At 41.5% G+C, this 27,899-nt stretch overlaps 2 protein-coding genes across 3 annotated transcripts in view; one reads left to right on the forward strand and one right to left on the reverse strand.

Moving 5' to 3' along the window:
* Window positions 1–4,726, reverse strand: part of PCCB (propionyl-CoA carboxylase subunit beta) — a 34,650-nt gene extending 29,924 nt beyond the window's left edge. The window contains exon 1 of one of the 2 annotated variants that reach the window (XM_057428983.1): window positions 4,608–4,726. In XM_057428983.1, coding sequence (XP_057284966.1) covers window positions 4,608–4,664 — 57 coding nt within the window. In that variant the 5' untranslated portion in view covers window positions 4,665–4,726. The remainder of the gene's footprint in view (window positions 1–4,607) is intronic. The other variant, XM_057428985.1, reaches the window with a different exon arrangement.
* Window positions 4,727–7,078: 2,352 nt separating this feature from the next.
* On the forward strand, window positions 7,079–24,566 carry MSL2 (MSL complex subunit 2). The gene is made up of 2 exons (XM_057428981.1): window positions 7,079–7,616; window positions 20,608–24,566. Exons 1-2 carry the CDS (start codon window positions 7,475–7,477, stop codon window positions 22,203–22,205), a joined length of 1,740 nt encoding a protein of 579 aa, XP_057284964.1. The 5' UTR covers window positions 7,079–7,474; the 3' UTR covers window positions 22,206–24,566.
* Window positions 24,567–27,899: the final 3,333 nt, after the last annotated feature.

The raw sequence follows: 27,899 nt of genomic DNA on the forward strand, positions 1-27,899 counted from the left end.
TAGATATTGTCTCAGAGATGCAATAGAACACAAAAATTCTTCAAGTAGTTTCTCAAGAAGCCCCCACAATGCAATTCAGTGAAAGAGGAGAAGGTATTCTGAGGCCAAATCCATTTGCAAGAGGACTTTTAACTATGAGAAAACATTCTCCTGTTATTCAATTTTCTTATGTTCAGTCAAGTAGTAATTTGTGTATATTTTTTGTAAACATAAGTCATCAATAAAAAAAGTTCCATCATTAATTTGTATGCCTGTAAGAAACAGTCCAAGGTCAATGTTGGTTGATTTATTAAGTCAGAGGGGTAACTCAAGTGTATGAAGTGTATAGATTCTTGTTCTGAGATAAGTATGTACAGTAGCATTCTCACTAAACCCGAATTAAGCTGGAACACATGCAGAGCTGAACCAGTATTTCTACATAGCAGTTCGGCTCAGAATCAGCTTGAATACTTAGTGCTAATCCCAGATCATCTCTACTTGCTTTGTGCCATTCCAGACCGCACTGAGAGTCCTGTTCTGACAAAACTCCTGCACTCCTGGAAGCTCAGGTTTTGAACTGACTCACAGCTCACACCACTGATGAGCTGGAGACTCACAAAAATAAGCAGACTTCAGACTAGTTACAAAGCCAAAACTGAATTCATAGATACTAAAACCCAGAAATGACTGCTGTGATCATATCAGACATGAGGTTGTCTCGGTGAGATACTCTGAATTGTGTATTTTAATCAACTATTAAATACTGGTATTATCTTGTAAAAAGAAAAAAAAAAGGAGAAAAGAAAACTTTATATTCTTTGTCTGATAAAATGAAATAATCAGTCTGTACTATACTGCTTTCTCAAAAACAGCCCATGAAGATATAATGTTGGTATAATGTTTGTCAGCAGAGTAACTACAAAGTATCTATTGAAAAAAGCAGTTGAAATTTTTCAGTGTCAAAACAAGGAAAAGCACCAAGAGGATTAACAATCTATCTGCCATTTGGCAGAAGAGTTTTCATTACAGAGCAGCAGAAATGCTTTGCTCAAAGAAAAGCTGCAGAGAGAACATACGGATCCAAGAAGTCACCTTTAGGAAGTCACAGTAATACTTACTAGCCCGCAGAGGTAACAAGGCAGTCAAGGAAACAAGTAAGGACAGTGTTGTTCCAGTTGTTTATCTGTCTCACTTACAACTAAGACCCAAAAGAGAGAGGTCAGAATATTCCTACTTTAATAACAATAACAACAGCATCATCACCACCACAAACCACCAAGCTAAAAACAATCTACTTTTTTGAAAGAGGGGCTCCCTGCATGAGCTTCTATAGTACTTCTTAACCTCACAGCTCAGTGGGCAGCTGGGAAGATGATCAGAGAGGAAGAGAACCATGCTCCTCGAGCCAAAATTCAGTGGCTAGCTGCTTGGCAACACCAGTAAGAAAGAAACAGCTTCAGTGAGGAGATGGACTGCTGTGAGCTTTATTGATACCCTTCTGCTTCTAATGTGCATGTTGGAAAACTGTTTTGTGATGATTTTGAAAGGTAAGGTAAACAGATTTTTTACATTAGCAACAATAAAAGCTTACTGATGCAATTATGTAAATACCACTACAAGGAAAAAATAACTGGAAAGGGTACTTTTGTAAATATGAAGGAGACCAACATAGAACATGTTTAGTATCTGGTAAAAGCTTTCAGATCCAGTTCTGGAAAAAAGGAGGAATCCATCTCATCCAAGAGAGGAGTTGCAAAGAGATACCTCATTACTTCTGCTTATACCTACATAGTTTAACAACAACAGGAGGAACTTGATTACCAAAGATCTAATATGATATGCAAAATGCATGACGGTACTTGATACTGATTCAAATAGAACAATTATCAGGCCAGGCATGCTCACACAGCTGGAGAAAAGCTCTTGCAGCTACACCCACTGGCCTGTTTCACACCAGGGAAGTGCTGGGACAACTAAAGGAAAAAGCCATGCTGAATAATAAATGCTGGGGAATGTGTCCTATTAATTCAGCCTATGAAAATTCCCTTTAAACATATCACCCAAATGAAGTAAGTGAATTGTGGGTGACTGGCTTGTGGAGAACAATAAGCAAACCCCATAACAATAGTGACTTAGTGGGTGGTTTTTATACTGAGATCTTGGGGACCTTTACATTCTTGGCAATATTCATTCTCAAGCCCTTGTGAATCCAAACCAGAAATAAATTCTTGGTTATTTTCTTGGGGTTTCTGAAAAGCAGCAGATAGTTAAAAACCAAAACCAACCAACCAAAAAGAAAACTCCACACAGTTGCAAATAACTGGTGAACCTAACAAACATTGTTATAAAACTGTTTGTACAGCACTGTATGTTTCAATGTTCAACAACAGTGTAGAAAACTTTCTGGCTTAAAACAGGGAACTCCTCTGCACCAGTAAAAATACACATTGTACTGCACTACTCCAGGTCTCAAGCTTGATGATGTAGACACCTTTTTTGTCCTCCAAGAAAGGCTACTTGCAAAAATACACTCAGATGAAAAAGCAGGAATTGGCTTCTTCATATGTGAATATGTACTTGAATGAAAGGGCTATTGCAGCCACTCCTATAATACGGAAAAATAGGATGTCCCCAGATGTGGCATTGCAGGCAAGGACAACAATCGTCAGAGAGAGATCTCAGTAAGAGATCAGTAAGCAACTGGAGTACTTTTTAGAAAATGTGGCTGTTCTGGAATAACATAAGAATGCTTTTGAACATAGATGGGTAAAAATAATGGGAAAGTCTACAGTTCATTCATGGATATAAAATAAGGCAAACTCAATGGACTGGGGGATGCTAGTATGCTCTGTTTCCCCAGGATTCTGAAGCCATGTCATCCCCCCCTGCCTTGTGCATTTGAGGGTTACAAAGCTAAATGGAAAACCCTATGAGAGAAAAAAAAAAAAAAAAAATCAGGGAGAATTACAAATAAACCCTGCACAACTGGCGCAGGTTGTATTCATTTCATTTCTTTTGTATCTACTATGATTTCATATTTATTAGTGTTCGAGTTAGTTTTTTAATTCATTAATAAAGTTAGCCCAGAAAACATGAGCATCTGTAACTATTGTTAGAACTGTTACAGTCACTCCAGTCTTATCCTGCCTTTCTTGACATGATACTCAAAATGCAGTGACAAAGAAGGAAACATACAGCAAGTCAAACAATTAGAAGTAAGTTTGCCATTGTCTGAGGGGAAAAAAACCCAAACTAATCTCATAACAAAACAACAAACCCCAGCAGTTTCTTAATGTGCAAGCTTTTCAAAGGCACTGTATGTGGTGATCAGTATTTTTTTTAAAGTGTTCTCAGTTGGTAACTTTCCCTTAAAGTTGCAGCACTGTAGTAATTACACATTTTACGATGCACCAATTCCACAAGAAAAGGCTGTCCTGATACAGGGAGCATCTTCATCACCTCATATTCTATCTGGCACGTTTACAGAGAACTTTCCATTAAGATCTACATGTTTGTAGGGTTTTTTTTGGTTGGGGAGGGTGGGGGTGGTGTGTTGGTGGTTTGTTTGTTTGTTTTTATTCAAGCACTGTAGTAAAGTATCAAGGACTTAAAATATAACCCAAGGACATTGGGCATTAATGAAAATATTTGTGTTTGGCAGATTTCAGACACCCTATTCTAACCTAATCTGAATGAAATATCTAGTTCTTCCAAATGCAGCCATGAGTAGAATGTTGGCAGGACCAGGGAAGTGGAATAACATCCCTATTCTAACCTTACTCAGATACATTTTCCATTGAAAAGATGAAGGGATGTAAATCAAGATCAGCATACAAGCTCAGACTTGAAGCAGTTGAATTAATCCATGACCACAATATGACTGAGGGTCAGTCAGACAGACAGGTAGCTCTACTGAAGGACAGGAATAGGTTTGCGATTAACTTAGAAGAGTTAACTTAGAAGCAGTCTGTAACCTGTAGAGTGAAGGAACTTGTTTGCTGTCCAACACCAAGGAATTGGGTATGTTGAAACAGTAGCAGGTTTGAAATATTGAACTGATTCTCAGGAAAACATAAAAAAAACTTCTTGCCTCCCCTTGTTTTTAAAGTGCTTTAGATTAAGTTTTCTAAATAAATGTTCTATCTCTTTTCTTTTGCACTCTACCCTCCCCCTTCTAGATCTCTGGAAATACTATCTCTTCTTCTCCAATTAGAAGCAGAGTCTTTGCTTCCTACACAGGTCTCTTAAAATGATCTCCCAAGGCAGATGGGTTCAGGGAGGTAAAAGATGTAACATAGAAGTAGAAATAAAACCACAGCAGTTGGACATGTAAGAGGAATTACACATTAAGCCCTTCTTCCTGCTACTCTCCCAGCAGAGGAAAGAGGATGGCTAGTGAAGGTTACTTCCATGGGCATATGAAATAGTTTGAGTGTTTCAGGGCTTGTTCAATATTAAGCACATACCACTGGCTGGAGAAGTAGGTGAGCAGAGACAACACTTGTGCTACAGTACTTTCAGTATCAGAAAGCAGCAAAAGTAGCTACTTTTGGAAGGTGAGCCAGGAAAGCCACAGGAAAGTGGGCAAGGCAGTATTAACATTGACAACAAATACAGTCCCACAGTACCTGAACAACAAGAGCAGAACAGTAAGGTCCAGCAGCAGGAACAAGGGTGAGCCCCATGACCACTTGCAAGACATCCACAACAATGAGGCAGGTCTAAGGTTAAAGCAGGAAGTCAACAAACAGATGCAGTATAGTTCAGAAAAAGACAGCTTAAAGGCAGCTCCTAAGGCACAGCTGAGAGGGCCTAGATGAACTTTCCACGTCTAGGCTAGTTCTCAGCAGTCTGATCCAAGGTCACACAGCTGCACCCCATCAGAGCTGGCCTAATGCACAGGCAGTCAGCCAAACCCCTGAAGGCAGGGGGAAGAGGTTGCAGATCTTCTTGGTGCTCTCATATTTAGCCTCACCACTCTATTTGTCCTAGATTTCAAACAGCTGAGGACCTAAACCAAAATGTTTGGGTAGCACGACTCGCTCTCCAGAATAGTGATGGTGATAGACCACAATCAATAGAGGTAGAAAAAATTGAATCTCCTTCTTGGACTGCACTGTTAGAAACACGAATCCTCTACTTAAGGGTTTGACTAGAAGAAAAGTCAAATTCAGCACATCAGCCAGCAACAGTGGGAAGGAAAAAAGCATTATGGGCTTCCTTTGGCCAAAAGAGTATGATCTAGTCAATCTTGCTATTCTTGCAATTTCAAATTACCATAGTTTTCAAGATTTTAATAAGTTTTACTTGCAGTTCTAGAGCATTTAGATGCAGTTCTTCTTAGATGGAATCCAAACCTACTTATTTAGCTCTATCAGGGAATGTGAGAGTAGTGCAGGATAGTGCTGTGGATGGGGTATTGAGGTTTGCTCCTGGAACACTACGGATGGCAACTGTTGAATCCAGCTTGTGCATGATACCCAGGAGGAGTAAATCCCAGAAATTAGCCAAGACTGCTAGAACTCTTTGGATGTTGGGTGTCAAGTCAGTTCCTTGCATAACAGCCAGAGAGCAGTGTGAGATATAGTTGAGAGGGGTTGAGATGAGAGTGTTCAGGACACTTTGGAGTTTGGCAGAAGGTGTGATACAGAGAGGTGTGCATGAGAATGTGTGCTTGGTGGGAAATTGTTTGAATGTTAATTCAGTTTGTTGGCTTGGTTCAGGTGTTTCTGGCAGTAAGCTGAAGAAGGAATTGGGCCTTTTACAGACAACATACATGTAGGCTGAGGGGGAGAATGAAGATGCTGTACCATGAAATAAAGTCAGGTTAGGGACTCAATATGTCCAAGGAGTTATGGTCCATAGATGGCATACTGAGTGTTTGCTGTGAGGCCAAAAGGAACAAGGGGGTGTATGTTGAGAATATTAATAATATGCATATTAATATGAGAAAAGCACCGAGTGAGCAGACAGGGGCTGTATGTGTGCTATGTTAAAACAGTGTCAGGTGGGGAATGAGCTGTACAGCTTGATGAGGACCAGCAATGCTAACCGTGTATTAGTAGTCAAGACCCAAATTCCTTCATTTTGTATACACACTCATTTTGACTTGGGCTGGAAAGCTGGGGGGCATTCATGAAGAGAACAACAAACAAAAAGATAGAGGTGGAACTCCTTCATTAGGGAGGTTGGAACTAGATCTTAAAGTCCTTTCCAACCCTAACTATCCTATGATTAGTTTAATGTGGGCAACTCTAGGTGAACACAGAGAGGGACAACTGGGAAAAAAGAGAGGTTCTATCAGATGGTTCCCCAAAAGGCCAAGCACGGAGAGGACTGCTTTGATGGCACTGGCTGTGTTGCAACACAGGAACTGGAGATGTGTGAAATGGCTGCAGTGGTGCTTACAGTGGAAATATCAGAAGTTCCTTCCACATGTCCCCAGTAACCTAAAACCCGATGAAGATAAAAAAAAATCCCTCCTGTGCCTGTATCTTGGTCATACCTGCCAAAACCTGTAGATCCACTGCTGTGTTATATGTTAGGGTCTCCAGAGTGATGGTATGGGCAGCAAGAACACTTGTGGTAAGCCTCTGTCTACTCAGCCTTGTGGAGGCAGCTAGTGGTGTCCACTGGGGCATCCAGACCGCATCTGAGAAGGGTGTGTTTTGCAGGTCCTGTGCCATATCTTCTAAGGACCTCGTAGGCCCTGCAGCTCTGACTTCGAAGGTATACACACTGGACTTGCTCCTTGCTAGGTGGAAGGGGGGGGGGGCAGTCGGAACCCCAGCATCTCAAGCCCAGACGGAAACCTGATCTATTTGACAGGCCTGGCTGCAGGTTCCAGGATGACATAAGGCAGAGGCGGAGCCTGATTCCTCAGCCCGATAGGTGAGCGGAGGCATTCGCCATGACAGGAGCAGGGAGCAGTGACTGCGCCCAGCCGCTCCGGAGGCACGGCTGCCCGTGAGGTGGAGGCCCTGAGCGCGGGCATAAGCCTCATCACCCGGGGCACGGGGGCAGCACACGCGCCGGTGGGGCCTTGCCGGCAGCCGACCCAGTCCGCCTGGCGAGGGAGCGACGGTGGCGGCCCGGCTTCGCGGTTCCTCTCTGCGGCCGCCGCCATGCCGGGCCGCCGCTGAGGCAGCGTCCGCTCGGAGAGGAGCAGGGCCCCGGGGAAGGCGGCCCGGCATGGCCCGCAGTCTGGAGTAGCGCCGCCGCCTTTCCCTGCGCTGTGTGGCTGCGGGCGGGCCGAGGCCGCTGCTCGGGAGTGAGGCCCCGCTGGAGGCGGAGGAGGAGCCAGCGCGGCCCCTCTGACAGGGCCGCCGGGCCGCCGCGGCCTCCGCGCTGCCGCCGCCGCGCGGCTCCAGGTGGCCCCGGACCAAGGTGACACCCGGCCTGCCCCCGCCCCGGGGCCACCTGCCCCCGCGGCCCGCACGGACTCGGCGCCGCGCCTTCTTCTCACCCCGGAGCCGGCGGCGTGCGAGCGGCTGCGATGAACCCGGTGAATGCCACTGCTCTCTACGTTTCAGCGAGCCGCCTGGTGCTCAACTACGACCCTGGAGATCCCCAGTCCTTTACAGAGATTAACAAGCTCCTGCCCTACTTCAGGCAGTCCCTCTCCTGCTGCGTTTGCGGTGAGGATCTTTCTTTTGTTCCCTGCACAATGAGCCTTCCCCCGGGGCTCCCCGCACGGCGCTGCGGGCTGCCCTGGGCCGCGCTGCCCACAGAGCCCGCCTCGGTGTTGCCCCGCCGGGTTGCCTTCGCCCCGGCCTCCGGAGACAGCGCTGCAGTAGGGCTCCTCCCGCCCCGCACGGCGCTGGCCCACGAAACTTTGCTCAGCCTTTGGCCGCGGCGCCTCTGCTCCCAGGGGGAATCTCTCACCGCCGAGGAGGGAGCCCACGTGGGCGGCCGCGGTTCTCCCGCGGGAGGGGGGGGGGGGGGGGGGGGCAGTGGCCCCGGGGGGCGCGGAGGGGGGACCGCTGTAGCGGTGTGGTTGTTGAGCCAGTTGGGAGAGGCGGAGCGGAAATATTGCTGGTTTAAACCCGCCCCCCTCCTCCCGGGCAAAAACCCAACCCGAATGGGGGGCAGGCTGCGGCAATATTGGTAAAAAATAGAGGCGTCAGGGGTCTGCATGTTTAGTAGCCTGGCAAGCTACACAAGAAATAATCTGTTGGGTTTTTTTGTTGTTGAGAGACTCTGTTTTCCCCCTAAATTGCAATGTTTTATTATGGTCACTTTATTTGGTAAAGGCTGTGGTAGTTATTAGTGGTTATTGGGATGCACTGGTATAGTGGAGTTAATTGCTTTCAAAAAGTGATGACTAAAAGCATGGTAAAAGATACTCAAAACAATAAACAGCATAGGGGCAGGGAAATAACTTTTTATCCCCCCCCTTTTTTTTTTGTTACCTCCTTGAAAGGTAAAGAACAAAAAATAATTCAGAGGGAAAGCCAAGATTTTTAAGTACAAAGAAACAATATTTGGGTTTGTTGTTTTTTTTTTTCCTTTTTTGTGCGGTGTATGTAATTGTCCTATAACAGTAATTACCATAAAAGCAAATAGGCTGAAAGGCTGCTGGGATTTTCCTGCTTCTTCTCCCCAAAGAAAAGAGCATTCTGCATTTTGTGGGCAAAGGCAGGTATCTGGAATTTCAGTGTTGCAGTCTGGGGAACATTGGGAAGGAATTGAACTCTTCTGTATTTATGAAGTGGGGGCATGTGTCCGTTCCTGGTAGGAAGTTGCGGAATAAGCTGTCAGCCTTTCTTGAACTTCCCTTTGGAAGCCTTGGTCAGTGTTGGGAGAGGGACTTGAGCTCTTAGCTGTCTCAGTTGATCAGTCCTTTTTTCTCTCTGTTAAAGTCCTGGCCCTGTGTATGTTTGTATTTTCTTAACTGAGTGGACTTACATCCACTATGTTTGCATGTATTTATCTTTGCTAATGTGTGTGGTCACGCTAAGATTTAATCGAATTACTGGGGTTTAGAAAGCTAAATAATTTATTTACAGGATCAGGATTTCAACTGTTGAAGCTGCTGAACTAGTGTTGGATGCTTCCTATCCTGTAGCTATTGGCTCCTCCCTCTAGAGTCTTAGAAAATAGCGATCTGTTTGTGCTGGGAAAGAGGGAGCCTGTTCCCAGGATCACTGCGTCGTCATTTCCTGCAATAATTTGTCTAAGGTTTTTTTTTTGCCTCATGTAACCCTGATGTCAGTATCGATGTATCGATTTACCTCTACTCTTTCGTTCTTGCTTATTACCTTCAGCCCTGTTAATTCCAATCTCTAACTGATTTTTTCTATAAATTCACCTTTCTTTTGGTCAATCACCAGACTGCTTTTGCCTAAAAATATGTTAATATTTTCCTGATTTTTATTTTTTTTTAATACGATATTTGCATAGGGACTATGTGCTTCTAACTGCTGTGCTGTTTGGCCTCTCCAGTGTAAGAATGCTCTTCTGAAATGTGTTCTTTGTTCTCTTTGCCTTGACTTCTTCCCTTCTTGGCCTTTTGCAATCTTATTTTTACACTCTATGCTATTGAAATTGTCTAATTTGCCCCTGCCCAAATTCCTGAGCTATTTTAATCTTCTTCAGCTTTTCTTGCTTGGCTTTTCTGTTACTCTCAGTTTGGTAGAGCAAAGCATGCTTTTTAGTTTGCTCTCTTCCATTGACCGTTCTTATCTACAAAATACTTCTCCTCATCCCTTATTTTCTTTGAATCTTAAAGTTATTGCTTTGGCTTTGTTTGTTTGTTTTTCCTACTGTGGCTAGCTTTCAGGTAACTGCAGCTGCTATTTGTTTCAAATTAGAATTCCCCAGTATTATGTCTCTGTGTCCCGGGCTCCTGTTTGTGGCATGCTAGCATACAGAGGCCTCAGTAAATACCAGGCTCTTTGTGACGCCATACAGTAAAATACAGTATCTGTCCTGCAGAATTAGTAGAGTGTCTATCTTGAACCTGCAGGCAGTCAGTCATGGGAGAGTGGTCCAGCCTGATACAAAACTGCTGGCCAGCAGTCATAAATATTCAGCTGAGGCTGGTAAAGGCAAATTCACCTTCTTGTTGGACCTTTCTGTTCCTTTTCTCCCACTTCTGTCATAGGTGAATGTTGGTGCCTCTTGATGTTTGGCCCTCTGACCTTGCTATGGTATTTTTTAAATCCTTTCCTCTTTGTACACATTAGTGCTAAGAGCTGTGGAAGGTGTGCCTGCCTATGGCAGGCAATTTGGAGCCATATGATCTTTAAGGTCCCTTTTAACCCATTCTGTGATTACTTTGTGACATGTCATGATCAAAAGAGTAAATGCTATGATGATCCTAAACTTTACATTGTACAGGGTTTAAAAGTATTTAAAAGGTTTTCAGATGCTCATTTCTTTCCCCTTTATTTGTATTTTTAGGCTATAAGATGCAAATATCTGGGTATGGGTTCATTCATGTACACAGAACTTTGTGAGTGTCTGGTACTTCCCTTGCACAGATCTTAGCAGGATGCTCTCATGACTGTGATGTTTAAAAATCATGATTTGTTGAAGAAATGCTGCATGAATTACCAGTAATGTGTAAAACTGCTACACTTGGTTAGTCTTGAGTGTTGGACTTCCTGGACTTCCCTTGGGAAATTACTCCCAAAATTAGTGCTCCTTATGTCATCAGTCTTTCCTCGATATTTAATCTCTCTGAATGCATTCTGTAATGCTTTGTTATGATGTAGTTATTAATTCTACTGTCAAGATTGTCCCTTTAAGTTTAGAGGAATTTTTTTAGAAGAAATGAGTGACAGCTATATAAATCAACTAACATTATTGTGCTTTCACTATTTTCTCACTGCGCTACACATAAGCCAGGTTACTTTCTTTTGATCTGATAGTCTTTTAAACCAGCTCACATAGTAAGGGTGGCAGAAGTTTTTGGACCCACATAACTGTGAAATTAAAGCTCTGATTTTAGATTCAAATTGGCAACACATGCAGTTCCATCAGTAGAAAGTCATAATGTAAATCCAGTATGCCGTTGTGAGTTACATCTGTTCTAGGTGGATTTGAGGTCTCTCTCTTGCCTAATGGGTTATAAAGGTGAAATTATGTCGATATGGCGGTGTATGTTTCTAGGATTTAAGTGGGATCATGTGATAGTTTCCTAGATGGTGTTGTAGGTAATGCATCATCCTTTTACAGGGACAGTATTTCCTAGAGCTTTTAAAACATAAAAATAGCCACTCCTGAGTGTGCATTAGACAGAAGGTATGGGCCTTTATGTGTTTTGGGGATGTGAAATCTGAGTTTTTGTCTCTGCACTAAAGTGGTTATTATTAAATTGCACATTAATGTCATATTTAATTTAAAAATAGTTTAGCAGATGCGAAATCTGAGCTTAGTTTCTGGACTAAAGTGATTATTACTAAATTGCATGTTAATACCATATTTAATTTAAAAATAGCTTAAAAGAATTTATGTAGCAAACTTCCGTGCTTTAAAATACTGTCTGTTGGGATAAAAATCTTCTAAAAAAGTGCTTTTCTCTATTTCAAATACCACTTAGCTTACTGCAAGTCATCCAGAGGTTCAGCATTAACAGCCTTCTTTGAAATTCAGTTACAGTGATTGTGAAAGACACATTGCCAGTCAGATCAGCTTAGCTTTTTACCTAAATGGAAGACTTCATCCTGAAACCTCAGAAAGATACTGAAAAGGTGTGTGAAAGATTGTTATTGCTCATATCGAATGTGAAAGTGCTTGAAAGAGAGCATGGTTTTAGGACAACATTTTGACCAGGAACCCAGCTGTAGAAATACAGGGTAAGAATACAGTTCCTGTGTTAAACATCCTGTAAACTCAGTAAGGGGATGTGAGGCAACATGTGGCTTAAGGGAGATTAAGAGGTAGAGGTAGGACAGAACAAAGAAACAATGTGTCAGTACTGGCTGGTACCTTACATAGCTCCTGTCAGTTCTGTGATTGTTCTTGACGGTTTTAGTTAGATGGTTGAAGGCTAAATGGTAAAGTAGCATTATGGAAGCAATTCCCAAGTATGGGAAACGGCATGGATTACTAAACCCACAAAAATTGTTGACTTTTTGTTTCCCTATAGAAATATTAGCATAGGAATGTTATTTCCATCCTGCTCATGTCCTTCAAAGAATGTTGGGTGACACCTAAATAGGTTGAAGCTTTCTAGAAATGCAATTTCTGGTCGCTGAGATGGAAGAAGGCAGAAGAAACCAATTCCCACTACTAATGAAACTTAATTATATGCATGATACTGGATTTTCTGTTTAGGATGTGAGCCATGATTGAGTTCAGTCTGGATTAAGAGTGTTACAGTGAGAAGGCGTGTTTATGTTTTGTGATGGAGATCTCCTTTCTTGTCCATTCTCCCTAGATTAAGGAGAGTGAAGATTGATTCATGATCTGTGCTTCCAGATGAGCAGCCTTTTATGTTTGAAAACTGATCTGGATCACTGCTTTTTAAGATATTTTTTCATTCACATTTTCTTCTTTTCTCCATTTTCAATGATGAAAAATGCTGTGCAGCTATCACATATTGGTAGTTTTTAAAAATATGTTATGTTGCCCTTAAAAATTACATGAGCGGTTGCCGAAAGACTTCAGAATTTCTGAAGAATGTGCAAAATAACCAGAACCTTTGAAACAGTCATCAGGGAGCATGGACTATAGGACTAAGTACCTATTAAACACCTTTTGCTGCAGGTATTCTTGTTTTGGAGGTAACCAGCATGGGCAGTTGTCTCTAAAATGTTCACTCGCTTATCTCTGAATACACCCACTTTTAGCCAGGAACATGTTGGATTATTTTTGTTCCTCCTAAGATCTCCTTACTTAAATTCAGTTTCCTATTTTTAAATCCTGTGTGTGACTCCTAGGAAAGCTGCTTTTTCAAGGTTGTCTGCATTGTACTGAATAAGTTTTGATAACGTAAAGTTTTACCATTTGAATTTAAATTGATTTCTAACCTAAAAATATTCCTCTGTCTTTGAACAAAATTGAGGAGTAGGAAGAGAAGTAGCTCTGGTTTCCACTGTTGATTCCAACTGGTTGATAGTGGGCTTCAAAAGAAGGTCACAAAGTGGAGATTGCAATATTGTCTTCTGATGTGATTTGAGATGAGAGTGTGTTTCTCATTACAGCAGTGGGAAATGATGGATGGGTTTTTGATGGTTGCCTGAGGATATTGGTTAAACCGATAGCGTTTCGGAGTGTTTGAAGAAAAGTTAGCGTTGCCAAAAGGCATCCTTATTGGGACAACTTAGTTGTCTGGGTCTATGGACATAGTGCTTTCAAACACACATTTCTTCAGGTTTGTTTTCTTACTATGTCATAATTTACAGATTAGGTTGACCACATATGGAGTAAGCAGTTGGTGGATGTTATGTTGGAGTTTTTTGTGAGGCCAGAAAAGATTTTTCCAACTAGTGTATGACTTGAGAAATACTGCACAGCACAACCTTTCTTGAAATACTACACTGCACAACCTTTCTTGATCAGTGTGCTTCCCAGATAGTGCTTTCCAAAGATTTCCCTGCTTTTATGGGGGAATTCACCTTGGAGTCCTTCAGTGATGTAATTTGTTATTCCCTGAGCCTTGCGGTCACAGCACAGGGCTTGCTGCTTCTCCAATGGCCTTGAAGAGGACAGTTTAGTTTAAGATTGTGCAGTTCATGGTATGAATGTTTTTGTTGGTGGGCAGAAATCAGTTTTCATTACTTCTTAGTTTGCTCAGAGAGTATGATCAACTTGATCCTATAACTTTCAAAGCAAGTTTTAGGAGTATTTATGCTGCATGGAAGCATGTCTTATACACAAGAGAAATGTGAACTTTGCTATTTAAAACCTCTTAAAATACAGCAACCTTGACTTCCGGAAAATATCATCACATGAAAATTTGACATCGGAGGGTGAAAAAGATAAATTTATCTTCTTGAAGTTTGTGCATCAGCAAGTTTGAACTTCTCCACCTAGTTTGTTAAAAATACATTTAGAATTTTTCTAGGCTGTGATTTTGTAAACAAAAAGACTTTCAAACAGAAACACAACTTTGACATAGGACTTGGTAAAATGTGTTCTGTTGTTTATTGTGCAGGGGCTGAAGTCAGAGAACAATGCAGGCCCTTCTACATTTAAATGCAATTTGTTGTCATTTTCTGTGGTGATGTTTTTTTTTCTTTGAACTTTAGCTAAAGGCATTGACTGTATTTCTGTGCAGAAAAATAGGCCAACTGTATTCTTACCATGGTTAATTTGGGTTCCCATGGTGTTCCGACAAAAACAGTGCAGTTTTTATTTTTCCAAACAGTTGTAGAATCCTTAGTTGTTTAGTCACAACCATCCCTATATGAGGGTAATAATTTCTGTAGCTAATTTTTCATTGTTTGTTGATGGAGGATGCTCAGATCTATTCAGCAGCTACCAGAATATTTTCTCTGATAAAACTTTGAAATAAGTTGTTGCTTTTATTTTTTATTTTTTTTTAAATGCCTTTTTGGTATATCCTCCATGTTTCTATTTCATCTGATGAGAATTCTGTTAACCTGTTAAAAGTTATGAATGTCTTTGGACAAATTCTAGAGGCACTGTTGTAATTGTGGTGATCCAAAAGCAAGGTTTTTATTTACTGTTTGAAGAAATCCTATCATTTAATTAACAGGTAAACTCTTGCTGTCTCAGACCTGAAAAAGGATTGTGTGCTGAAAGTCTTGAACAAGTTTTTCCACTTGTAGTTTTTGGTAGAAAAAAAACATTTCTGTCTAGAAAACCTTGTCTCACAAAGAACATTAAAGGATAAATAAATTTCTAGTGTTGTCGTTGTGAACTATTACAATCTGTGCTTTGTAGACATGGCTTCCAAGTTGTGTGCTAGTAATATTGCGCATGCCTTGTGTCTTCATGCCTCAGTCAAGAGTGTGGTGGCTACAAATGTTGATTTGTAGGATACCTGGGCAGCACCTCTGTCCGGTGATCCAGTAGGTGTCTGAATGATGAGAGAAGTTGCCAACCATTTATCTAACTGGGCAGTTCATCAGGGCAGGGATAGGACAAACTTCCATCTGGTGAACCTGCCTCTTGACTTAAGTGCCATATATGTGAGGTGGATCAACCAGACCATGGTTTGGGCTCACCATCTTAAGCATACAGTTTGGAAGGGGTTTATGTTCTGGCTTGAGATTGGTGGAAGGAGACCTTTCACTGTCATCTTGTCCTTGGCAATTGTCCCTCACACTAACCTCTCTTGAAGTTTCTCTGCGTTTGCGTGGATTTAGTGATCTTCTTTTCTAGTAAGTACCAGCATCTTTCACCCATGTAAAACAGATCTTAAACATTTGTTTTATTTTTCTACAGATAGGCAGGCATAAGTACTAAAGTCTGGTAACTATCATCAAATAGTTTTGCAAAAGCTACTGCTTTTATGACTCTTTCTTTTGCATGTTTTCCTTTGAAACCTCATTGAGCTACTTATTCTTCAGTTGGATCTAGCTGATACTTAGATGAAAAGATGCAGTGTGGGGTTGAGAAGGGAGCAATGCATGGAAGAAGGGGGGGAAGCATCTTTTTCCTATCAGAGGCTGTTTAAGCTGAAGTACTTAAGCTGCAGTAGATGGACTTCAGAAAGCCTATCCAAGTGGTACTGTCCATAAATGAGAACTACCTCCCATCCTTCAGGAGGTGGTTAACTCTGAAGCTTGAATGTAGTAATTTGTCTGAGCTTACTGCCTGTTGCTAATTATTTTAGTCGAAACAATCAGATCACGTTTAATCCAGAAATGAAAATGCTGAAAGTGTAGCAGAGCAACTATTAAATCTCCATCTTCTTGTTACTTCAGAGGTGTTTGCTGAATATTAAGTGTAACATAGAAGTGTCTGTGTGCTGCATTGGACTGATTATAGCTTCCTGATTTTTAAAACTTGCTAGATTCACAGTGCTGTAGAATTGCTTTCATCTGACTAAAGTTCACAGAAGCTTTTTTGTAATATTGGTTTAAAAATGCAGTCACAGTAACTGTAATGTTTGATGTTGACAGATTAACTGGTGCAGGTGAGCTTCCTTCTTCATGGATGGCGCACCTGCTTTTGCATTATGGAGCAGATATGCCCCTTTAGTCAGGTAGAGAGTGCAGGGAGTAGAGGGCTGGACTACTGAGCTTTCCACTTGCTTGCTGTGCACTATAAAATGAGGGCAATTTCTGGTGATATGAATGCAGTTGAGGATTAAAGGCTCTTTGGCAGACAAATGTAAGATTAACCCCAGTGATACATTTAATTCTACTTGTAACACATTTTTTCCTAGTTCTGCAAATTTATATTTAATAGTTATATCATTATGAAGAGTTTGAGTTTTTAAAAAAAGCAAAATATTATGTTTCAGCATGCTTTTCCAAGGGTGCTAAGCTAGTTATTTGTGTTTACCCTCTTTTTGGGGGCATTGTATTTCTGCCTTTGCTAAGGATGAGAATGGAAGGTGATCTGTTTCAAGTCTTCCTTCTCAGTGAATGTCATCCATTTGGAGCACATTTGCTGGATTGATACACCTAACAATTGCTTTGATTGCCAATTCTTCTCCTCCCTTTGGTCTGTGAGATACAATTTGCAGATGCTTCCCCTCTTCCTGCAGCTGTGAAGTAATGCTCATTAAGGAACACAATAGGAAGTATTACTTGTGGTTTCAATGACCTCCCTCCTGTAAGCAGCTTTTCCAGGACAGCTGTGATATTTTGTAAATAATATATTAAAAGTATTTCTTCTGTTAGATGCTTCTTAGTAATTGTAAGTGCTCAAATTAATGCAGATGTTGAGTAAACTTTTCTGAAAGTAGATGTTAAGAGTTGATGTTGTTTAGGGAAGGCCTTTTACTGGAGACTTTGTAAGAACATGATGTTGCGTTTGGTGTATTAATAAAGCCCTTGCAAAAGAGGGTGAGAAAAGATGAGGCAAAGTCTAGCAATACCACCTATTTACGGTAGTAAAAGTGAAGGCCTGCATTAGGTAGTTATGGAAGGATCTTGGACTGATAAATGAGTGCGCAATAAAACGTAAAATTACATTTAGCTTAGACAAATATTAAGTTATAAACATGGAAAAATATTAACTTCTCAGAGCCTACCATTTTTATATCTTGTAGATCTATTTACATCTGTAAATGTATAGGAAGGGGTAGCATTTATGGCTGCCAGCCAAAAGTGAGATCTTGCCCTTGTGATGGAAAACTCCATAAGAATAACGGCTCAGTACTGAGTATCAATTGAAAAGCAAAGCAAATGCTAAAAATCAGGACTGGAATAGAGAATAAAATTGAGAACTTTGTTATGGCACTGTATAAGGCTGTGGTTCACCTGTATCTTACGTTGTGGTACTCCATCTCAAAAAAAAGAACTGTGGAAGATTTAGAAGGGTGACCTATTGTAGGGAACTACTGTAGTCTGGAACAGAGACAACATTGAGGCTGATGTGGTAAATGTCCGTAAAACCGTGAGTAGTGTTGAAGAGAGAAGTAGGAATTCACTGTTAACCTCATGCAACATGAGAACCAGAAATTCGGCACAGTAGGACCTTCTGGTCAAAGCCTGCTGCAATTACATTTGAAAGAGGGAAAGACAAGATGAGGCAAACCTAAGGAGAGCATCTGAGGGATACTGAGTCCATGGAAACCCCATCTTGCATGAGAATTATCTCAGCTAATAATGGTTAGTTAAAAACTGGGCAGGTATTAGAAGTTTATTTGCCTTGTTCTTACTCTTTCCCCTAAGCATCTGTTTTTGGCTGCTAGTGGTATGGCCCGCTGGGCTAGATGGATCTTTGGTCTAACTCAGTGTGATTATAGGAGTTTAAGGATGGGCTAGGTAACATCTTAGAATCCTTCCTGGCTTTATTTTCATGGTGGAGTTTATAATCATCATCTGGGAAGATCTGGAAATTTGCAGCACCAAATGAGTGTTATGGCTTGGTAGCCCCTACAGTCCAGCAGTTTGCAATGTAACAGAGCTTAGTACCTCAAGATTCTGAGTAGCAACTCGGGTGGTGTCTTTCTGGGAAATTACTGCTTATTATCATTCCCTGAGTATTAAAATAATGAAACTTAATTTTCTGTGAATTTGCATCTCATGGTTGACTCTTTATCTTAACATTACTAAAGCTGAAGAGAGTGATCGGTGCCACAGAATCCATACAAGAGAGACTCTAACTGAAGAATGAATATTTAATGAGATTTGAACTGAAGCTGAAAATACTCCCACAGCACAGGCATTCCTGATGTCTCTCTCATGTAGGTTGCCTGGCATTTACCAAGAGTAACTCGCCCTGTTCTTCAGTGAGAGCATGTGAAGTGTTTTATCTTGTCTCTCCGTCTGTTTGGGTTTTTTTCCTCAAAGCTTCTTGAAATCTAAATTTTTCAGTATCCTTTTTTTAGCATTCATACCCATTCAACAGTTCCAGCCAATTTTATTTTGGGAGAAATAAAATGCACAGTTGGTGATGACTTTTTTTTTCATCTAATTAAAAGTTAAAATGGTATATTGTTTATTTGGTCTCATCTCTGAAGTGCTTCATAATGTGTGAAGCATTGATCATCATAACTCATCCTTAGCCTCTTTTTGCTGCTTATGATGATGCTAACGACAGTCCAAGGAGCACCCAACTCTGCTGCATTGGGTGTAATGCTGGTCCTGGATTTTGGTTGTGGAAGTGCTGTGGATGCATGTAGTTGTATGATGGCTTCTAAGGTCTGAAAGCATTAAATGAATGAGCGTTAGATGCGTTTGTCTCCTGCACTGGTCAGGGCATAGCTTTCTGCTTGTCCTGCTAGAAAGACTCAAAGATCCAGGAGGGACAGTTGTTCATGAACTGCTTCTGCTGAAGGATGTGACTTCGGAAACTATCTAATGTGATTTAAATAAGTTTGTTTCATTTCCCCCCATGGGAGTTAGGGAGTTTTCTAACAAGACGATGGTGGAAGTCTTTGCCTGCGTTGCTGCTTACATAATGTCATTTAAAGGGAACTTTTAAAAGAAATTAAAATTTCCACTGCAGGTTGGATTATGTGGCTTAATGTTCCACCTGTTGGCTTGAAATCTTCACTGCTTAACTTGAAGAGTGTTTTGTTACTTCTTCTCACGGTGGGGTCTTGTGGAGTCACTCTTCCTCAGTCAGCCCCTCCTCACTAGATCAGCAAAGAAAAGCTAAATACCTTGGCTCTGGTTGTGAAGTCTATTTCCCATCAACTATTGCTGTAACTGTGCTTTGAACCTTTCTCTGTTCTACAGTCTCTCCTCTTCAGTGCTCCTCCTGCACTTCTTTCAGTTGGCTTGTTCAAATACTGCACTGTTCCAGTGGCCGCTGTTCCAGGTTCACAATGATGGCAGTTCCCAGTGTTTGACTCTGTGTAGATGTGTGCTGGGTGCCACTGGCCAACTTCCTAAACCATCACATCTTGTTACAAAAAAATACAACATAATGAGCAATAAGAGTCAGTGCTGAGGTCATCAAAAACCAAGTTACATCAAGCCACTCTACTGAAAGGCAGCTCAGATGGAGGCCTGGAGTAGCCCTTTCCCAAAGAGGTACTAAGGAATTGAGATTTCAAAGGGAAATTGGGATTGTCTGCTTGGTTATGGAATGCAAGAGTCACAGAAATACTGTGCTAATGCACAAAGTTGAATTTTCAAAAGTGGTTTGAACAGTGAAAATGTTGGGAAAGGATGAGGAACTTTTTGTGAAAAGCTACAGAGTGAGGGACAAGTTTTGTATTGTAAGTGCTGTTACAGCCAAGGGTTAGTATAATGTCTTGCTCTACTACCTGATGGCTTAGATTCTTGACTAAGGTCTGTGTATGGGAAGACCAGGAGCTACCACTCCCCAGGATGTGTTAATAGTTGCCTTGTTGCACCTTCTGGTTTGGCACAGGCAATTACAGAGCAATACAGTATATTTCCCCCCCCATTCCCCCCCCCCTTTTTTTTTATTCAAATATATTACTAGGTACTTCATTCAGTGTTTGTGAGAGTTTATGGGATCCATTTAACTGCTCTTGCTTGCAAAGTTAGAAATTCTGTGGTGTAGTCACTGCAATGACTGTCACAAAGCTAGGCTCTATTTTTAGTCCCAGCTAAATGAGAAGTAAACCAAAGTCTGCTGTGTCTTCTTTCCTTCTGGGGTTGGGATTTCATCATTTTCACATTCCGTTTAGAATTTCCCTCTGCTCCATTGCCATTTGTTTTCACTAATTTCTTTACAATCTCTGCAGTAGCTCTTCATGGGAGTTTATTGCTGCAGTTTGGTAGACTCCTAGAAATTTTGTGTGTTTTACAAGTTGCAATGGCAGAAACTGCTGAATGAGACAAGGGCTTTGGTAGTGGTTTAATTGAGAGGTTTATAAAGGCTGTAGAAGCACAACAGATGATGGTGTGATGGTTTTCTTATTTTTTTTAATGTTGTTTTAAAACCAGATAATGGCAGCTGTGAACATTTTTACAGGACAGCGCTTGGATGCTGTGTTCTCTTGTGACCTACTGAAGGTTTTCAGGATATTTTGCTTTGATAGTACAAAAAATTCATCCCATACTATCCCAGAAACATGCCTTGGGTCCATTGTAATCTTTCTCTCTCTTTCTTCCTTAGGAAATTTGCTACAAGACCCTATTGCTCCTACGAACTCCACATGTCAGCATTATGTCTGCAAAACGTGTAAAGGCAAGAAGATGATGATGAAACCGTCATGTAGCTGGTGCAAGGACTACGAACAGTTTGAGGAGAATAAGCAACTAAGCATCTTAGTGAACTGCTATAAGAAACTCTGCGAATACATAACGCAAACTCCGCTGGCACGAGATATTATCCAGGCAGTTGATTGTTCTGCAGATCTTTTGGCTTTGCTCAAAGATGGATCGCCACTCCATGAAGAGACAGACAAATCTTCTGATACAGCCTTGGCTTTGTGTTTGACACATTCCCCAGTACCTTCAACCTCAGAACTCACAACTGATCCTCCAGCTAGTTTTACATCGATCCCTGAAAGCACACACAACATCGATATTAGAGGTTCTGTTATCAACGGGTTGCCCAATTGTAATGGGCTTTCGGTAGATAAACTTGGAGTGAATATTCCTTCTCCTGAACATGCAAACACAATTGATGTCTGTAGTACTGGAGAGTATATAAAAACTGAGGACATCTCCAGCAGCCTGCAGCCTGTGTGCGATACAGTTTCCAGTAGTGACTTGTGTACGACAGGCATCGACATCTGCAGTTTCAGTGAAGACATAAAACCAGGGGGCTCACTTCTCCTTAGCGTTGAGGAAGTTCTCCGGAGCTTAGAGACAGTTTCAAATACTGAAGTCTGTGACTCTAATTTGCAGCCCAACTTGGAAGCAAACATGACTAACGGTCCTTTCCTGCAGCTTTCTCCCCCTCCTCTTAGCCATAACATTTTCATGTCCACAGACGCTTCTCCTCATGGGATCTCCTGTACAGCAGCGACGCCCAAGGTAGTGAAGTTAAACAGAAAGCGGTCTCGATCAGAAAGCGACAGTGAGAAAGTTCAACCTCTACCCATTTCCAGCATCATATGTGGCCCAACACTGGGAGCATCAGCTCCTGTAACAGTGAAACAGGAAAATAAAATGTCTTTGCAGCCTATTGCAACTGTACCCAATGGAGGCACCACTCCCAAAATAAGCAAAACTGTGCTCCTGTCTAACAAAAGCGTGAAAAAGAATTTGGAACATGCCCCTAAAAAATCTCACCCGAAAGCCAAACCGGGGGTGCTGAAAACAAAAGACAAAGCAAAGGAGAAAGTTCCTAGCAGTAATGTTATGCCGGGAAGCCCAACAAAAACTGTGTACAAAAAGCCACAAGAAAAGAAGGGGTGTAAGTGCGGTCGTGCCACCCAAAATCCAAGTGTTCTTACATGCCGTGGCCAACGCTGCCCTTGCTATTCTAACCGCAAAGCCTGCCTTGACTGCATATGCCGTGGCTGCCAAAACTCATACATGGCTAATGGGGAGAAGAAGCTGGAGGCATTTGCAGTGCCAGAAAAGGCCTTGGAGCAGACTAGGCTTACTTTGGGCATTAATGTGACAAGCATTGCGGTGCGCAATGCCAGCACAAGCACCAGTGTAATCAATGTGACAGGGTCACCAGTAACGACGTTTTTAGCTGCCAGTACACACGATGATAAAAGTTTGGATGAAGCTATAGACATGAGATATGACTGTTGAATCTTTCTTTTCCCTGCCATCAGTAGGGGAACTGCTACAGTTTTAAGGCAGCTATGGTTCTGTTTAACTTGCTGGAGCTCCTGCGTTTAGATCACTTGTATCAAGTGTTTTTCATTGCTATGTTATGTGTATTAGTGTCTGGGAAATAGTTGCAGAAAATGGAGGAGTTACCCTAAAACTGTTTTTAGTTCTTACAGCACCTCATAGTTTGAGATCAATTGCTGATGTAAATGATTCTATCACAAGATCTTTGGCAAGGAGTATATTAACCTCATTGTACTTGGTCATGCTTTGTGCTCAGTCAAAGCTTCTGCTTAAATGTAGAAAGTGGTATCTAGTTAGTCCATCTAAACTGTGCTAGATTATGGTGTAAATAATTATTGATTAGTTACTGTCACCATGACTAGAAAATAACCTGATATTCCTGTAGGGTATACAGCCCTGAGCTGGAGAATACAGTCTGAAAGGGGTAGATAATGTCTGAGTGTGAGAATTGGTTATCTACTCTGTAGAACAGCTTAAAACTAAAACAAGATTAGTACATACATTGAGAAAACTTGTTGCCCAAAGAGCAGCTCAGGCTCCAGAGGAGGACCAGGAAGCTCAGTTGGTCAGATATGAATGGTGAGTCCCCTTTAAGAACATCATCCTTTTTTCTTGACAGTTCTACAGGTCATGTTCCTGACTCTTTGGCTGGGGTGAGAAAATTACTTGTACGCAAAGAAGGCTCAAGTTTTAGTAGCACCATTCAGTGCCTGGGATACAGGGAGACTTCCACAGCAGCTATCCCCAGTGGGGCGGGGGCATTGTGTGTCTGATGAAGTTTGTACTATAAGAGGCCTGGGATCTATCCCCTTGAGGGTAATTCTTCACTGACAGGTATCTTCTCTCAGCTAGGTCAGAGGATCCATTGCTATCTAAGGTCAAGTATTTTGGATGTTTATTAGATAGAACAAGCTACAATAACTCACTCTACCCAGAGTCTATCTCATTTTTCGTTGAAAGCAGCTTTCAAATGTCAGTGCTTTTCAACATGGGCTAAAGGGCTCCAAAAGGGAAAAGTCCCACAAAGTTGTTGAAGTGTTAAAATGAGAGTGTCTTTGTAAGAATTGAGCTTTATGCAAAAGAGTTTTTATCAGTGTAATCCCTGAATAAGAAGAGTACAAGCAGAAGAATTTAGTCTTGAATTTAGGTCTCTGTTGGCAGCCTAAAAAAGTAATTTTCTTTCGTGAAATTTCTCTTCTTTGGATGATACAGCACAAACAAAACATGGGCTGACTAGAACACAAAACATTACCTTCTGATTTAAAAGCTAATTCCTGTTTTGACAGCATGTTAAATAGTATGTGAATTTTTTGCGTTACTTTACTGCTTCCACCTTTGCTTTTACTCATGCAGTGAACCCCGCACGCTTTCTGACCTAATGTGAGGTGTTTTTGATTTGGCACAAAGCATGTACAATGATGGTTCCTCACCTAAGAAATAAGCAAAAACCTTTGGACACAAATGACACCTCCTTTTGTTTTGTAGTGTACCGTGGTGTCATTCTCTGTGAATGTGGTCAGATCTTTTTGTTGGTTTTGGTTTGTTTCTCCCCCCGTCTTTTTCGTGGGGTGGGTAGGGTGGGGGGTTAAAGCCATAGGAAGAAAAATGTGATGTACGTGTCCAGTCTGTACTTTTTTTGTTTTTGTTTTGCAAGAAGAGTTGAAAAATATTTTTGATAATGAGTAAATGGTGGAAAATGCTTCTTAGTATTCTTGTCTTTATTTGCCAACCCAAGTACCCAGGATCTGTGTTTTTTAGCCCTCATGAATGAGATTTAACAATGTCCTATTAAAATGTATTTAGTTAAACTTGTATGTGATTTTTGTGTTGACCCAGAAGGATCCTGCCATTTTCTAACTTGATGGTTTGATGGTGACCTACTAATGTAAATCTGTTTATTAGTTCACTACGTGTAAGAAAAGTAGCTGAACCAGAGTCTGATTTAAGGCGAGTGAACTGCACAGTGTGGGTTGTTTCTGAATGCTTTTGCAGAGCTGTTAAAGTTTTGCTGAGATTGTTGATGGTACATTTATTAGGACTTTCATTAAATGAAATACATAGTACCTTTGCTCCAGAAATGTGGGAGAACTTGGAATCTTTACTATCTCACTGCTGCATTAAATGTGGTACCAAAAGTTGGAGAATTTAGGTCAAGTGTGTTTTGGAACCATGGACAGGAGAGCCCTGATCGTTAATGTAAAACTGCAAATGGTAGATTCAGGTTGTTTCTAAAACCATTTCCTTTTATGCTGCCACGTTCTTGAAATGTATATTAAAATTCAAATTGATTTAATAAATGTTAGTTTTCTAATTCTATTTTGCAACTGCTGAGGACATCAGTGTGGCATATGTTGAACTTACTGTCTAAATACCACTTAGTCCGTTGATGACTAATTCTGTAATTGTTTAAATTAGGGTTGGCTTGGTTTGGTTTTCTTAACCTCCTGGCTAACTGTTCTTGAATAAGCTGAGCAAGGGAAAGGATCAGAATGTTGGTGGAAATAATTGAAGTGGTTCTACTCTGAAAAACTTTAGTTTCTGATTTATAGCAATAGTACTGTGTGGGACCTTCCAGCCTCGGCTGTGGTCAAAGAGTTGAGTGGAAACTCAGCCCAGTGCAGCCCACAGCAAGGACTTGCCCCCTGCTGCCTGTATGCTGGGAATCACTCATGGAGAGCAGTCAAGGGGCATTTTAGCTCCAGTTTAGGCTGGGCTGGCAGGCGTTCCTCCTGCGGGCTCTGGAGCTGGGAACCATTCTCAGCGTTAGTGTAAGAGGAAGCTGCTGCGGGGATCCTTTTCATATAGGAAGTGTGTGATGTTTCAGCTTTCTTCCCAATCCGCTTGAAGACGGTGATTAACTTCCAAACTTTATGGAAATCCTGTAGTTTGTAGCGCTGCATCAGAAAAGAAAAGCGGTTCATCAAATGTTTTGCTCCGGGAGGCTAACTGCCTGAAAGTTTGTTGCAAAGATGGGAAGAACAGAACTCCTTCTGGACTTAGGGTCATGTGTAGTGGTACCAAATTAGTCTGGTGCTTTTGCCCACCCTGATGTGTACATGTGGAAGATGCTTGTTCAAGAAAGAGTAGACATCTTAAGTTTTCATTTTGGGTGGAAAGGCTGTTTCCACATAATCATGTATGAGTGAAATCATTGGTTGGGATTAAATCCCAGAGGAAGGGGGAACAAAACTGGAAATGACACTTGGATTGTGTTGACCTTGCTGCTCTTCCTGTAGTTCATTCATACAGGTACTTATGGCAGGGCAAGGAGCTGCGTGTTCAATGGAACACTGATAGATTTCCAAGGAAGAGATGATACAGATGTGGCACATGAATTGTGCAAGGATTCTGGCATGATCCAGAATAAAAGCTGCTTTTTACTTGATGGAAGAAGCCCCTCCCTGACATTATTGTTTATACAGATTACACTGATTTAAAAATCTCCTTCTATTGCTAACTATCTAACAAGTGAAATGGCAAGAAGAGTGGCTTTGTATGTTAGAATAATTCCAAGTATGTGGCACAGCTGATGAAACTCCTTCTGAAAGGTACACACTATTACTTAAAGTGGTACTGAGAATGTTGTGAACACAGCTTCTTTGGTCTTAACTATTAACAATGATCACACTGCTTTGCCCCAGTATTTCTCTGAAGCAAGCCTGGAATTTTGGCTTTGGCAGGCTTGCTGACAGGTAACTGGATGGTGTGAGCGCAGCAACAGCCAGGAAGGCAATTTTGGGCAGTAGCTGGAGATGAAGTGAACAGTAATACTGCCCCACCACTGAGCAGGGCTTGGACTTTAAATTCAAAAGTCTTTTATTTGCCAAAAAAGAAGAAAATACAAAGTAAAAATACAAAGTTCAAACCATGCCAGCACAAAATGTCTCCAAACTACTTTTACAAAGTATGAGAACCTTTATTATTAAATATTCTGTTTCTAAACCCATCACCCAGTGATAGAGGGAAGAGCTCAGAACACAAGGGTAAGCACTGTTTGCATGTTTTTCTTACAGTAGCTCATGCTCTTTTGCTGAGGTTCATTTGTGATTGCATAGACCTAAGATACTGTGATTTAGAAATGCTGTCCTCCAAAGCCACCATTAAAATGACACTTTAGTGGCCTTTTTTTGGCCTTGCAGGCCTATTTTGTTTCCAAAGCTAAGCACCGTGGCTTGGTGAGAGTATCTCGAGTCACCGTTCTTAAATCCTTAGTTCAGGAGATCAGGAAAGTTTTCCGCAGTGTTTCCTGGAAGCTGGAGCCTGACTGGAATTTCTTTTGCTATCCACGTCTGTTTTGCAGCACTGCCACTCGGTGGCAGGCCGCAGGAGGGGACCTTTATCGGTGCCAGGTTTGCTGAGGAAAACTCATGCAGCAGTTACTGCTGAGATTTTGGAAGAAGAAAAATCAAGCTAGTACCATTGCAGCAGGAGCTGTGGTTGTATTGAGCTGTATCTCCAATCTTAGTACTGCAGAAAAAATACTTGCAAATACACAGATAAAGAGCAAGGGTTTTGTAAGGACACAGGACTGAGCCACGCAAAAGCAAACAACTAGAGAGAACAAATTAACGAAAGGGTATTTTGTTTTTATCACGCAAAACTGAATTTTACTCGCTTTTCTGGCTATTCATACGGAAGAAGGAATCCAGCTCCTAAGACTTCAGCTTGAGCTGGTTTACAATGATCACTGCATGATCTGTCCTTCTTTAAAAGTATGCAACATCTAAAGTGGTGTTGGCAACTGGGGATGGAGGCAAAGTCAGAGTGAAGCGGACTCCTGCAAGGTTTCTGTGTGGTGATCCTTGGGTTGCTTCATTCTGGAGTGCTTGCTGACCTCTGAAGCTTCTTCTGGACTGTCCCAGAAAGAAAAGGACAGGAGCTCCCAAATTTACCTTGCTGATTTGGAAACCTTCCACCCAGAGAAGCTGTGGACAGGGCTAACTTACCCATCTCCTTTAATTCAGCTGTGGCTGCTGAATGGTGGTTATTTTCAAAGTTATTTGTGAGAGAGAATGGATTTCTGCTCTTGGAGTAAATAATACAAATTGCTGCCAGTTTTTCACTGATACCACACTAGCAGTGGTGGCTATAGCTTGTCTTTATAGTCACATTTAAGGTAAAACATTTGCTTAAAATCGGTTGTGTTTTGTTTTTTTTTTTTTTACTTTGATTAGCTTTTTGTGTTGATGTAGTACAAAGCATGACCAGGGTTTGGAATCACTTCACTTTGTCATAGCAGCAGTGAGCCTCTGTTTGTAGAAGAGAGGGTCCTGGGTTTGGGGACCAAAGAGCTCAGCAGAGCAGCTACAGGCTTGTCTGAATTGACTGAAGTCAAACCTTGAAAAGGTAACTGGCAATTTTTACCAGCTTCTTCCAAAAAAAAGGCACAAGTTCAGGCAGACTGGTGTGGTGTGAGATGGAGAGCTGAACTGATTTGATGGGTTGAGGTAAAACCCCTCTGCAAAAGGCATACAAGGAGAAAGACGAAGTATCCTGAAGCAGTGGGTGAACAGAGTGAACAGGAACAGCAGCAGTGCGCTTGAGGCACAACCCAGCAGGAACAGAAATGCCAAACTAAGAGAGCGATGCACCAAAGGATGTTGGGGTACCAGCTGTTCAGGCCACCATGGGCTGTGTCTGCATCCCAGC

Source organism: Pezoporus wallicus, unplaced genomic scaffold (assembly GCF_028554395.1).
Source record: "Pezoporus wallicus isolate ANWC-B61680 ecotype Strahan unplaced genomic scaffold, APGP_CSIRO_Pwel_v1 contig_593, whole genome shotgun sequence".
In the NCBI taxonomy this organism is placed as follows: Eukaryota; Metazoa; Chordata; class Aves; order Psittaciformes; family Psittacidae; genus Pezoporus; species Pezoporus wallicus.

What these genes read in the sequence shown, in the direction of transcription:
- MSL2 (XM_057428981.1), top strand. Translation starts at nt 7,475, where the DNA reads ATGAACCCGGTGAATGCCACTGCTCTCTACGTTTCAGCGAGCCGCCTG. An exon ending in CCTCTCCTGCTGCGTTTGCG is followed by an intron (nt 7,617 to 20,607) that starts GTGAGGATCTTT and finishes TTTCTTCCTTAG; the next exon opens with GAAATTTGCTACAAGACCCT.